This window comes from Carcharhinus amblyrhynchos, chromosome 11 (assembly GCF_965287045.1).
Source record: "Carcharhinus amblyrhynchos chromosome 11, sCarAmb.v2.hapA, whole genome shotgun sequence".
Taxonomy (NCBI): domain Eukaryota; kingdom Metazoa; phylum Chordata; class Chondrichthyes; order Carcharhiniformes; family Carcharhinidae; genus Carcharhinus; species Carcharhinus amblyrhynchos.
In genome coordinates this window covers 18,701,220-18,714,312 of record NC_137334.1, presented here as the reverse complement: position 1 = coordinate 18,714,312, position 13,093 = coordinate 18,701,220, and the positions used below count along the sequence as shown (strand labels likewise).

At 44.1% G+C, this 13,093-nt stretch overlaps 1 protein-coding gene across 1 annotated transcript in view; it reads right to left on the bottom strand.

Annotated features, from left to right (window-relative positions):
• Window positions 1-4,872, bottom strand: part of slc19a1 (solute carrier family 19 member 1) — a 71,009-nt gene extending 66,137 nt beyond the window's left edge. Inside the window, exon 1 of the mRNA XM_080198195.1 lies at window positions 4,333-4,872. Within this exon, the coding sequence (XP_080054321.1) occupies window positions 4,333-4,560 (228 nt within the window). The 5' untranslated portion in view covers window positions 4,561-4,872. The remainder of the gene's footprint in view (window positions 1-4,332) is intronic.
• Window positions 4,873-13,093: the final 8,221 nt, after the last annotated feature.

The window sequence follows — 13,093 nt, the reverse complement described above, 5'->3', positions numbered from 1 at the left end:
CCCAATCCATCAAGCAAACCAGCCTCCTATCCATTAATTCTGTCTACACTTCCTGCTGCCTCAGAAAAGCAGCCAGCACAATTAAGGACCCCACACATCCCGGACATTCTCTTTTCCACCTTCTTCCACCAGGAAAAAGATACAAAAGTCTGAGGTCACATACCAAGCAAAGCTTCTTCCCTGCTGCTGTCAGACTTTTGAATGGACCTACCTCAGTTAAGTTGATCTTTCTCTCCACCCTAGCTATGACTGTAACACTACATTCTGCACTCTCTCCTTTCCTTCTCTACAAACGGTATGCTTTGTCTGTATAGCGTGTGAGAAAATATTTTTAACATGTGACAATAATAAATCAAATCAAAGCCACGCACTTTCTTGACCACCACTGGTTGCCACTTTAGGGAAAGAATGAACCGAATGGGCCAAATGGCCTCATCATCTTGTACAAACAAGGGATCTAACGCCTTTACTATGCACAGCACATCAATGGAGGCATCTATCCACTGAGGCTTAAAGCGATCAAAAGCTGGGAAGTGATGGTGGGTTCTTGTTTACACTTTCTCCCCCAGGCTGCTTACGCTGTAACTTTCATTACAGGGCCATGTGGTCTCGTTGGGCGGGTATGTCTCCAGCAACATCAACTTATATTTACATTGCACTCTTTAAAAACACACAACCTCCCAAGGCACTTCAGGTCAAACACTGGCTGGCAGTGCACAGCCTCAGTCTCCCTTATCATAGAATCCCGACAGTGTAGAAGGAGGCCATTTGGCCCATCCAGTCAAGGCCCATTCAAGGCTATGACCCAAGTGCTGGCAAGTGGAGTTAGGTGGGCAGGTCAGGGCCTTTCCATGCATCGCCACAGACTCGATGGGCAGAAGGGCCTCTTCTGCAATGTGGGATTCTGAGGCTGCACTGACCACAATCCCACACAAGCTCAAGACCCAAAGCCCCACGTATTTACCCTGCTTATCCCTTGACGCTAATTTAGCATGGCCAGTCTACCTAACCTGCACATCTTTGGCCAACCCACCTAACCTCCGCATCTTTGGACAGTGAGGGGCAATTTAGCACGTCAGCTAGGATTGTCAGCTCAAAGCAGTGATAACGATACGGAGGAGAACTCTCACCTCAATCACAGAATTCCGACAGTGCAGAAGGAGGCCATTCAGTCCATCAAGTCTGCAATCCCATCCAGGTCTATCCCCATAATGCCACTTATTTACTCTGCCAGCCCCCTGACACTAAGGAGCGCTTTACCATGGCCAATCCATTTAACCCATACATCTTTGGACTGCGGGAGGAAACCGGAGCATCCAGAGGAAACGCACACAGACATGGGGAGAATGTGTCTCCCGGAGAGAGAACACGGAGAGACTCTGCACAGACAGTGACCCAAGCTGGGAATTGAACCCGGATCCCTGGCACTGTGAGGCAGCAGTGCTAACCGCTGTGCCACCGTGCGGCCTCAAGATTCAGAAAGTTCATGGGTTCAAGTCCCACTCCTAGAGAGGCTTCCATGCTGATCAAGTCATAGAGCTCTTACAGCACAGAAGGAGGCCCTTCGGCCCAACATATCTATGTCAGATATCAAGCACCTATCTATTCTAATCCCATTATCCAGCACTTGGTACATGGACGCGATGGCATTTCAAGTTGTCATCTAAATGCTTCTTAAATGTTGTGAGATTTCTCGCCTCCACCACCCTCCCGAGCAACGAGTTCCAGATTCCCATCACCCTCTGGGTGATGATTCTCACCAATTTAAGAAGCATTCTTTCTGGTTGTATCACAGCTTGGTACGGCTCCTGCTCTGTCCAAGACCACAAGAAACTACAAAAGGTCATGAATGTAGCCCAGTCCATCATGCAATCCAGCCTCCCATCCATTGACTCTGTCTACACTTGCCACTGCCTCGGAAAAGCAGCCAGCTTAATTAAGGACCCCACGCACCCCGGACATTCTCTCTTCCACGTTCTTCCATCGGGAAAAGGGTACAAAAGTCTGAGGTCACCAGCTCAAGACCAGCTTCTTCCCTGCTGCTGCCAGACTTTTGAATGGACCTACCTTGCACTAAATTGATCTTTCTTTACACCCGAGCTATGATTCTCTCCTTTCCTCCTCAATGAACATTATGCTTTCTTCTGTACAGCGTGCAAGAAACAGTACTTTTCACCATATACTAATACATGTGACAATAATAAATCAAATCAAAAAGTCTTCTTAAATCTCCTCTAAATCTCCAGCACCTGACCTTAAATCTATGCCTCTGGTTATTGACCTGTCTACTAAGGGGGGCAAAGTTCCTTCCTATCTACTTTATCTATGTCCCCTGTAACTTTATACACCTCAATCACGTCCCCCCTCAGCCTCCTCTGCTCTAAGGAAAACCACCCCAGTCTAATCAGCCTCTCTTCATAGATCAAATGTTCCAACCCAGGTAAGGTCCTGGTGAATCTCCTCTGCACTCTCTCTGGTGCAATCGCCTCCTTCCTATAGGGTGGCGACCAGCACTGCACACAGTACTCCAACTGTGGCCTAATGGGTGTTTTATACAGCTGCAAAACAACCTCCCATCCAGAACTCATCCAGATCTGCACACAATACTCCAACTGTGGCCTAATGGGTGTTTTATACAGCTGCAACACAACCTCCCATTCAGGACTCATCCAGATCTGCACACAGTGCTCCAGCTGTGGCTTAATGGGTATCTTATACAGCTGCAACATAATCTCCCATCCAGATCTGCACAGAGTGCTCCAGTGCATTGGGCAGTTATATGAAATCCCATACCAAATTATGGAATCATAGAATCCCCACAGTGCAAAGGGAGGCCATTCAGCCCAGTGAGCCTGCACCGACAGGAATCCCACCCAAGCCCTATTCCTGTAACCCCCTGTATTTACCCTGTTAATCCCCTGACACTTTGATGAATTTATTTATTAGTGTCACAAGCAGGCTTACATTAACACTGCATTGAAGTTACTTTGAAAATCCCCGAGTTGCCACAGTCCGGCACTTGTTCGGGTACACTGAGGGAGAATTTAGCACGGCCAGTGCACTCTAACCAGCACGACTTTCAGGCTGTGAGAGGAAACTGGAGCACCCGGAGGAAACCCAAGCAGACGTGGGGAGAATGTGCAAACTCCACATAGACAGTGACCCGAGCCGGGAATCGAACCCAGGTCCCTGGAGCTGTGAAGCAGCAGTGCTGATCACTGTGCTACCGTGCCGCCCGTCGGTGCAGCCTCAATGAGCCGAATAGTTTCCTCCTGCACTGTGGGACCACAGAAATAATGCAGTGCAAAAGTGGGGTCATTCTGCCCATCTTGCTGATCCCAAAAACACTCAGGTGCCCTTTCTGATCCTATCTTCCTGCACATGGTCCACTGTCGGGATCTGTGGAAAGAGTATTTTGGGATGTCCCAAGGTTGGGACAGGCGCTACCTAAATGCAAGTCCTCCTGTCATTTCAAACCCACTCCCGGGCAAGCTCTGCCGTTGGGCAGGATCACTCGGATCCCATTGCTCTCTGGGATTGGTGGACAACCAACTAATCAGAGAGGAAGAGTCCCTTCTCTCTAGTTGATTGATTTTAACCTCGCGCTCTCTGCCTCCGAATCCTCAGCCTGAGCTGAAGTAGCAACAGAAACCAACGTCATTTGACAACAAACTCTTGCATCCATGTGGACACGGTAGTCCTGGGTTCTTTCTTTCCAAAAGACGTGGAACAGCCGTGGTAAATCTGCCCCTTAGTGTCAGGGGGATTAGCAGGGTAAATGAGCGGAGTTATGGAGATAGGGCCTGGGTAGGCCTGTGTCTGGTGCAGACTTGATGGGCTGAATGGCCTCCTTCTGCACTGCACAGATTCTATGATTCACAGGGCTATTAGCAGTCCTCACTGAGAGACACAAGGTGCTCGGACAAGCCACTAAAAGGCATGATGGTACAGTGGGTTAGCACTGCTGCCTCACAGCGCCAGGGACCTAGGATCGATTTGCGGCTTGCGTTACTGTCTGTGTGGAGTTTGCACGTTCTCCCCGTGCCTGCGTGCGTTTCCTCCCACAGCCCAAAGGTGTGTGGGTTAGTTGGATTGGCCATGCTAAATTGCCCCTAGGTGTCAGGGGGACCAATAGGGTAAATACACGGGGTTATGGGGATAGGGCCTGGGTGGGATTGTGAGCAGTACAAACCCCATGGGCCAAATGACCTCCTGCATTGTAGGGATTCTATGAAAGTGAAATTTCTTCACAGCGCGTACTAGGAGCGACAGACAGGCACACATTCATTTTCTCTTTCCTTCCGCAGTTAACCTCTCCCCATCTCTACTCACTTGCTCCCTGGTGAAGTTCTTGTCCGGCCCCAGCAGGTACGGGGTGATGAAGCTTTCCGCGGGCTTAATCTGCACCATGAACCCGTAAAAACACAGGTACAAGACAGAGAACCTCCAGCAGTCTCCAGGTTGCTGGTGGGGCTTCTCCAAGACCTCGGGGTCCATCGCCGTCCAGCTCTCGCTCTCGCTGGCTGCCCGTTGTTCTGTCGCTTCTCTCTCTCTCCTCATAGGTCAACAGCGAGCACCCGACCAAGCCTCGCCGCCTGTGCGGCAGTCCCCCAGACCAAAGGTGCACAAGTTCCACCACTCCTGGACCCTGTAGGGGTTGGTGGTGGGGGTGGGAGACAGTGTTCACACTCAATAAGCCCAATGTCCCCTGTGTTGAAGAGCCTGTGCAGCTCTTGGAACTCCTTGCTGCCGTTGGGAACTCTGATAGAGCACAAGAGCCATCAACAGGATACCGATAGCTCCTCTACAAGTTTCAGGCATCTGCAGAGCTCCCAGGGACTGTCCGGTGATTATAAGCTGAGACGCCTCCAACTGTGGGACGCAGCGGAAAAACACTGGCTTCCCTTCAGATCAACTTTTTATAGTCCTTACCCACAACCTTTCCTCCGCCCAGTGCAAGCTGGGATTTGGAGTCGCTCAGACACTCCCGCAGAGCTGGAACAGCTCTGAATTGTACTACATGTACCAGCGAGCAGCGCTTCAAACAAGGCGGTTATTCAAATGACAGACAACCAGTTTGTTAACTCTCCCACACCCATGAGGTTGCCATCGTCTGGGACTTGAGAGTAATTCAACATTGGGAATTTAACTTGAACACGCCTGAGTTGTGTGGGGGTGGGGGGTGGGGGGATGTGAGCTTCCTTTGAGCTTTTTTGTCTTCACACTTTAGCGGTAAGCCTGCAGAATGAAGGCAGTGACTCCACAGCACAAATACATTCACAATCAGAAGTGGAAAAGGACACACACATGCCTGATACCAACTAATTCAATTCCTGCCATAGGCAAGCAAGGAGACAGAGAATGATCTAAGTGTATTAGAGTGAAACACTGAATTAAACAGTCCCCCAGTGTATTATAGTGAAACACTATATTAAACACCCCCCCCCCAGTGGATTATAGTGAAACACTGAATTAAACACCCCCCCAGTGTATTATAGTGAAACAGTATTAATCAGTCCCAGTGTATTATAGTAAAACACTGTATTAAACAATACCCAATGGATTATAGTGAAACAGTGAATTAAACACCCCCCAGTGTATTATAGCGAAACACTGTATTAAACACTCCCCGGTGTATTCTAGTGAAAGATTGTATTAAACAGTCCCAGAGTATTATAGTGAAACATTGTATTAATCAGTCCCAGTGTCTTATAGTGAAATATTGTATTAATCAGTGCCAGTGTATTATAGTGAAGCTGTATTAAACAACCCCCAGTGGATTATAGTGAAACACCGTATTAATCAGTCCCAGTGTCTTATAGTGAAATATTGTATTAATCAGTCCCAGTGTATTATAGTGAAACACTGTATTAAAACACCCCCCCCCCCCCGTAGATTATAGTGAAACACTGTATTAAACACCCCCAGTGTATTATAGTGAAACATTGTATTAAACAGTCCCCAGTGTATTATAGTGAAACATTGTATTAAACACCCCCCAGTGTATTCTAGTGAAACATTGTATTAAACAATCCCAGTGTATTATAGTGAAACATTCTATGAAACAATCCCAGTGTATTATAGTGAAACATTGTATTAAACAATCCCAGTGTATTATAGTGAAACACTGTATTAAACACTCCCAGTGTATTATAGTGAAACATTGTATTAAACACCCCCCAGTATATTATAGTGAAACACTGTATTAAACAATCCCAGCGTATTATAGTGAAACATTTTATTAGACACCCCCCCCGTGTATTATAGTGAAACATTGTATTAAACAATCCCAGTGTATTATAGTGAAACATTGTATTAAACAATCCCAGTGTATTATAGTGAAACATTGTATTAAACACCCCCCAGTGTATTATAGTGAAACACTGTATTAAACATCCCAGTGTAATATAGTGAAACATTGTATTAAACAGTCCTGGTATATTATAGTGAAACACTGTATTAATCAGTCCCAGTGTATTATAGTGAAACATTGTATTAAACACCCCCCAGTGTATTATAGTGAAAGACAGTATTAATCAGTCCCAGTGTAATATAGTGAAACGTTGTATTAAACAGTCCCAGTGTATTATAGTGAAACACTGTATTAATCAGTCCCAGTGTATTATAGTGAAACATTGTATTAAACACCCCCCAGTGTATTATAGTGAAACACTGTATTAAACAGCCCCAGTGCAATATAGTGAAACATTGTATTAAACAGTCCCAGTGTATTATAGTGAAACACTGTATTAATCAGTCCCAGTGTATTATAGTGAAACACTGTATTAAACACCCCCAGTGTATTATAGTGAAACACAGTATTAATCAGTCCCAGTGTATTATAGTGAAACACTATATTAAACACCCCCCCCCCCAGTGGATTATAGTGAAACACTGAATTAAACACCCCCCCAGTGTATTATAGTGAAACACTGTATTAAACACCCCCAGTGTATTATAGTGAAACACTGTATTAAACACCCCCAGTGTATTATAGTGAAACACTGTATTAAACACCCCCAGTGTATTATAGTGAAACACTGTATTAAACACCCCCAGTGTATTATAGTGAAACACAGTATTAATCAGTCCCAGTGTATTATAGTGAAACACTATATTAAACACCCCCCCCCCCCCCAGTGGATTATAGTGAAACACTGAATTAAACACCCCCCCAGTGTATTATAGTGAAACACTGTATTAAACACCCCCAGTGTATTATAGTGAAACACTGTATTAAACACCCCCAGTGTATTATAGTGAAACACTGTATTAAACACCCCCAGTGTATTATAGTGAAACACTGTATTAAACACCCCCAGTGTATTATAGTGAAACACTGTATTAAACACCCCCAGTGTATTATAGTGAAACACAATATTAATCAGTCCCAGTGTATTATAGTGAAACACTATATTAAACACCCCCCAGTGTATTATAGTGAAACACTGTATTAAACACCCACAGTGTATTATAGTGAAACACTGTAATAAACACCCCCCAGTGTATTATAGTGAAACACAGTATTAATCGGTCCCAGTGTATTATAGTGAAACATTGTATTAAACACCCCCCCCCAGTGTATTATAGTGAAACACTGTAATAAACACCCCCCAGTGTATTATAGTGAAACACAGTATTAATCGGTCCCAGTGTATTATAGTGAAACATTGTATTAAACACCCCCCCAGTGTATTATAGTGAAACACTGTATTAAACACCCCCAGTGTATTATAGTGAAACATTGTAATAAACACCCCCCAGTGTATTATAGTGAAACACAGTATTAATCGGTCCCAGCGTATTATAGTGAAACATTGTATTAAACAACCCCTCAGTGTATTATAGTGAAACACTGTATTAATCAGTCCCAGTGTGTTATAGTGAAACACTGTATTAAACACCCCCCCCCAGTGTATTATAGTGAAACACTGTATTAAACAGTTCCAGTGTATTATAGTAAAACATTGTATTAAATACCCCCCCAGTGTATTATAGTGAAACACTGTATTAAACACCCCTCGAGTGTAGTATAGTGAAACACTGTATTAAACAGTCCCAGTGTATTATAGTGAAACATTGTACTAAACACCCCCCAGTGTATTACAGTGTAACACTATAAAACACCCCCCAGTGTCTTACAGTGAAACACTGTATTAAACACCCCCTCCCCAGTGTATTATAGTGAAACACTGTATAAAACAGGAAAGGTATGACCACATTAATGGGGTTGTATTGTAGACCACCCAATAGTCAGCGAGAATTGGAGAAGCAAATCAGCGGAGAGATAGCTGACAACTGCAAGAAACACAAACTTGTGATTGTAGGGGATTTTAATTTTCCACATATAGATTGGGACTTGCATACTGTTAAAGGTTTAGACGGGGTAGAGTTTGTAAAATGTGTTCAGGAGAATTTTCTACATCAGTATATAGAGGTGCCAAGTAGAGAGGATGTGATATTGGATCTCCTATTGGGAAATGAGTTAGGGCAGGTGATGGATGTGAGTGTGAGGGAACACTTTGGATCCAGTGATCATAATGCCATTAGTTTCAATCTGATCATGGATAAGGATAGATCTGGTCCTCAGGTTGAAGTTCTGAACTGGAGAAAGGCCAAATTTGATGAAATGAGAAGGGATCTGGGAAGTGTGGTTTGGCACAGGCTCTTCTCTGGTAAGGATGTAAATGGGAGGCCTTCAAAGGAGAAATTTTGAGAGTGCAGAGTTTGTATGTTCCTGTCAGAATTAAACATAAAGTAAATAGGAATAAGGAACCTTGGTTCTGGAGGGAGATTGTAACGCTGATTAAGAGGAAGAGAGAGTTGTGTGTAATGTACAGGCAGCAAGGAACAGATCAGATACTCGAGGAGCATAAAAAGAGCAAGAAGCTACTTAAGAGGGAAATCAGGAGGGCTAAAAGAAGACATGAGGTTGCTTTGGCAGACAAAGTGAAGGAAAATCCAAAGAGTTTCTATAGGTATGTAAGGAGCAAAAGGATAGTGAGGGATAAAATTGGTCCTCTTGAAGACCAGAGTGGTAGACTATGTATGGAACCAAAAGAGATGGAGGAGATACTAAGTGGGTTTTTTGCATCCATATTTACTGAGGAAACTGATGTGGAGTCTACGGAAATAGGGCAAACAGGTCGGGAGGTCATGGAACATTTACAGATCACAGGGGAGGAGGTGCTGGCTGAGTTGAGGCAAATCAGAGTGGATAACTCCCCAGGACCGGACATGGTATTCCCACGGATCTTGAGGGAGACTAGTGTTGAACTTGCAGGGGCCCTGGCAGACATATTTAAAATATCAGTATTCATGGGGGAGGTGCCAGATGATTGGAGGGTGGCTCATGTTGTTTAAGAAAGGTTCCAAAAGAAATCTGGGAAATTATAGGCCAGTAAGTTTGATGTTGGTGGTGGGCAAGTTATTGGAAGGTGTGATAAGGGATAGGATCTACAAATATTTGGATAGACAGGGACTTATTAGGGAGAGTCAATATGGCTTTGTGCGTGGTGGGTCATGTTTGACTAATCTATCAGAATTCTTCGAGGAGGTTACCAGGAAAGTGGATGAAGGGAAGGCGGTGGATGTTGTCTACCTGGATTTCAGCAAGGCCTTTGATAAGGTCCCTCATGGGAGGTTAGTTAGGAAGGTTCAATCGCTAGGTATACATGCAGAGGTAGTAAATTGGATTAGACACTGGCTCAATGGAAGAAGCCAGAGAGTGGTTGTGGAGGATTGCTTCTCTGAGTGGAGGCCTGTGACTAGTGGTATGCTGGAGGGATCAGTGTTGGGTCCATAGTTGTTTGTCATCTAATCAATGACCTGGATGATAATGTGGTAAATTGTATCAGCAAATTTGCTGAAGATACAAAGATTGGAGGTGTAATGGACAGTGAGGAAGGTTTTCAAAGCTTGCAGAGGGATTTGGACCAACTAGAAAAATGGGCTGAAAAATGGTAAATGGAATTTAACGCAGACAAGTGTGAGGTATTGCACTTTGGAAGGACAAACCAAAGTAGAAAGTACAGGGTAAATGGTAGGACTCTGAAGAGTGCAATTGAACAGAGGGATCTGGGGATACAGGTATAGAATTCCCTAAAAGTGGCGTCACAGGTGGATAGGGTCGTAAAGAGTACTTTTGGTACATTGGTCTTTATAAATCGGAGTATCAAGTATAAAGGTTGGAGTGTTATAGTAAGGTTGTATAAGGCATTGGTGAGGCTGAATTTACAGTATTGTATACAGTTTTTGTCACCTAGTTACAGGAAGAATATAAATAAGGTTGAAAGAGTGCAGAGAAGGTTCACGAGGATGTTGCCGGAACTTAAGAAGCTGAGTTACAGAGAGAGATTGAATAGGTTAGGACTTTATTCCCTGGAGCGTAGAAGAATGAGGGGAGATTTGACAGAAGTGTGTAAGATTTTTGATGGGTATAGATAGAGTGAATGCAGGCAGGCTTTTTCCACTGAGGCTAGAGGAGAGAAAAACCAGAGGGCATGGGTTTAGGGTTAAAGGAGAAAAGTTTAAGGGGAATATTGTTGGTGGGGGGAGCGGTGCTTCTTCAGGCAGAGAGCTGTGGGAGTGTGGAATGAGCTGCCAGATAAAGTGGTAAATGCGGGGTCACTTTTAACATTTAAGAAAAGCTTGGACAGGTTCATGGATGAGAGGGGTGTGGAGGGATATGGTCCAGGTGCAGGTCAGTGGGACTTGGCAAAAAATGGTTTGGCACAGACAAGAAGGGCCAAAAGGCCTGTTTCTGAGCTATAATTTTCTATGGTTCTAAAACATCCCCAGCGTATTACAGTGAAACACAGTTTAAAATACCCCCCAGTGTCTTACAGTGAAACATTGCATTAAACACTGCCGTCCCCAGTGTATTATAGTGAAACACTGTATAAAAGACTCCCCAGTGTATTACAGTGAAATACTGTATAAAGCACCCCCAGTGTATTACAGTGAAGCACTGTTTAAAATACGTTCCAGTGTATTACAGTGAAACACTGAATAAAACACTCCACAGTGTATTACAATGAAACAGTACATAAAACACCCCCAGTGTATTGCAGTGAAACACTATATAAAACACTCCAGTGTATTACAGTGAAACACTGTATAAAACACTCCCCAGTGCATTATAATGAAATACTATACAAAACACCCCACATTGTATTACAGTGAAACACTGTATAAAACACTCCTCAGTGTATTACAGTGAAACACTGTACAAAACAGTCCCAGTGTATTACAGTGAACATTGTATAAAACACTCCCCAATGTATTACAGTGAAACACTGTATAAAACACTCCCCAGTGTATTACAGTGAAACACTGTATAAAACACACTCCAGCATATTACATTGAAACAGTATATGAAACACCCCCAGTGTATTACAAGGGAACACTGTATAAAACACCCCGCATTGTTTTACAGTGAAACACTGTACAAAACACTCCCCAGTGTATCACCATGAAACATTGTACAAAACACCCTCCACTGTATTACAGGGAAACACTGTGCAAAACACTCCCCAGTGTATTACAGTGAAACACTGTACAAAACAGTCTAGATTTAAGGGAAAACACTAAATTCCTTCTGTGCTTCTCTTGACCCTCAGTTGTCTCAAAGCACATTTTGATGAATTCGTTTTGAACTGTAGTCATTGTTGTAATATAGGCAGCACAGCAGCCACTGTGCGCACAGGAAGATCCCACTAAAAGCAACACCATAAAAGCCCAGCTGATAATCTGTCCTCATGATGCTGTTTTAGCAATAACAGATAGGCCAGGGCTCTACATCCTGCCTCTCACCTGAGAGCAAAACATACCCAACTGTGCTAGAGTGTCCAGATCTGGTATATTAATGTTGCAAGGTTTCAGTGTGGTCAGAGATAACACTCAGGTTCTGACTCAGGTCAGAGGTAACCTCAGCTCTGAGGTGTTACCTTCACTCGAAGGAAGGGGTCAGAATTCTCCCAAGCCCCTGCTGGCATGTCCAAAGGCAGGCACGATGGCAGGAGGATCATGGCAGTGGGCCAGAAACTGGCAGAATCCTCCACTTGTGGCTGCCATGTTGGAGTTGGAAAATCCGCTGGAGACCAACGTCAACCGTTAATGGGATGCGAGTGACAACCCGCCCACCAAACCCCATCCCCTAGCAATGCCAGAGTCTCCACAGTGCTGACATGGAATGCATTTGGAACAATGTGGTGTGTGTCAGGTGAAACCAGAACAAGGGGGATTTAGGACTGAGTTGAGGAGGAACTTCTTCACCCAAAGGATTGTGAATCTGTGGAACTCCCTGCCCAGTGAAACAGTTGAGGCTACCTCATTGAACGTTTTTAATGCAAGGATAGATAGATTTTAGAACAGTAAAGGAATTAAGGGTTACAGTGAGCGGGCGGGTAAGTGGAACTAACTCCACAAAAAGATCAGCCATGATTTTATTGGACTCGGCTCGAGGGGCCAGATGGCCTACTCCTGCTCCTAGTTCTTATGGATTTTGGGAATCGCCTGAACAATGCCTGGGGCTGCCCCTGGAGTTTAGGATGGAGACTGCCTGCGATATTGGACCCCAAAACACCACAGCAGTGGGTGGGGGCGCCATCTGCAGAGAGGCCCATCTTCAGAATATTCCTGAGATCCATCATTGTTCTCAGGAGATCCAGATTCAGTGTCCTAGAAGGAGTCCATCTTCCTGCTTCAGAATGTTCTGGGAATCCCTCACCTTTCACAGAGCTCCATATTCTTCCTGTAACAGTGGTTCAGTGATGTTGCTTATTTTTTAGCATCACAAGTCGGCTTACATTAACAGTGCAATGAAATGTGGCAAGTGTGCTAAAGCCTAACCCTAAGCCGCAAGATCCATCAGCCCAACTCTTCCACTTGGGAAATCTAATTATTTAATTAACTTCAACAATGCATTAATATATCTAATTACTTAATTAAGTTCAGTACATTACACATCGATACATTTAATTATTAATTAGTGTCAACAAAATCTAATACATTCGATGTAATACATTGAATTATTTAATCACCCTTAATATATAATGTATTACTATTTCATTTCAACAATACATTATATTCT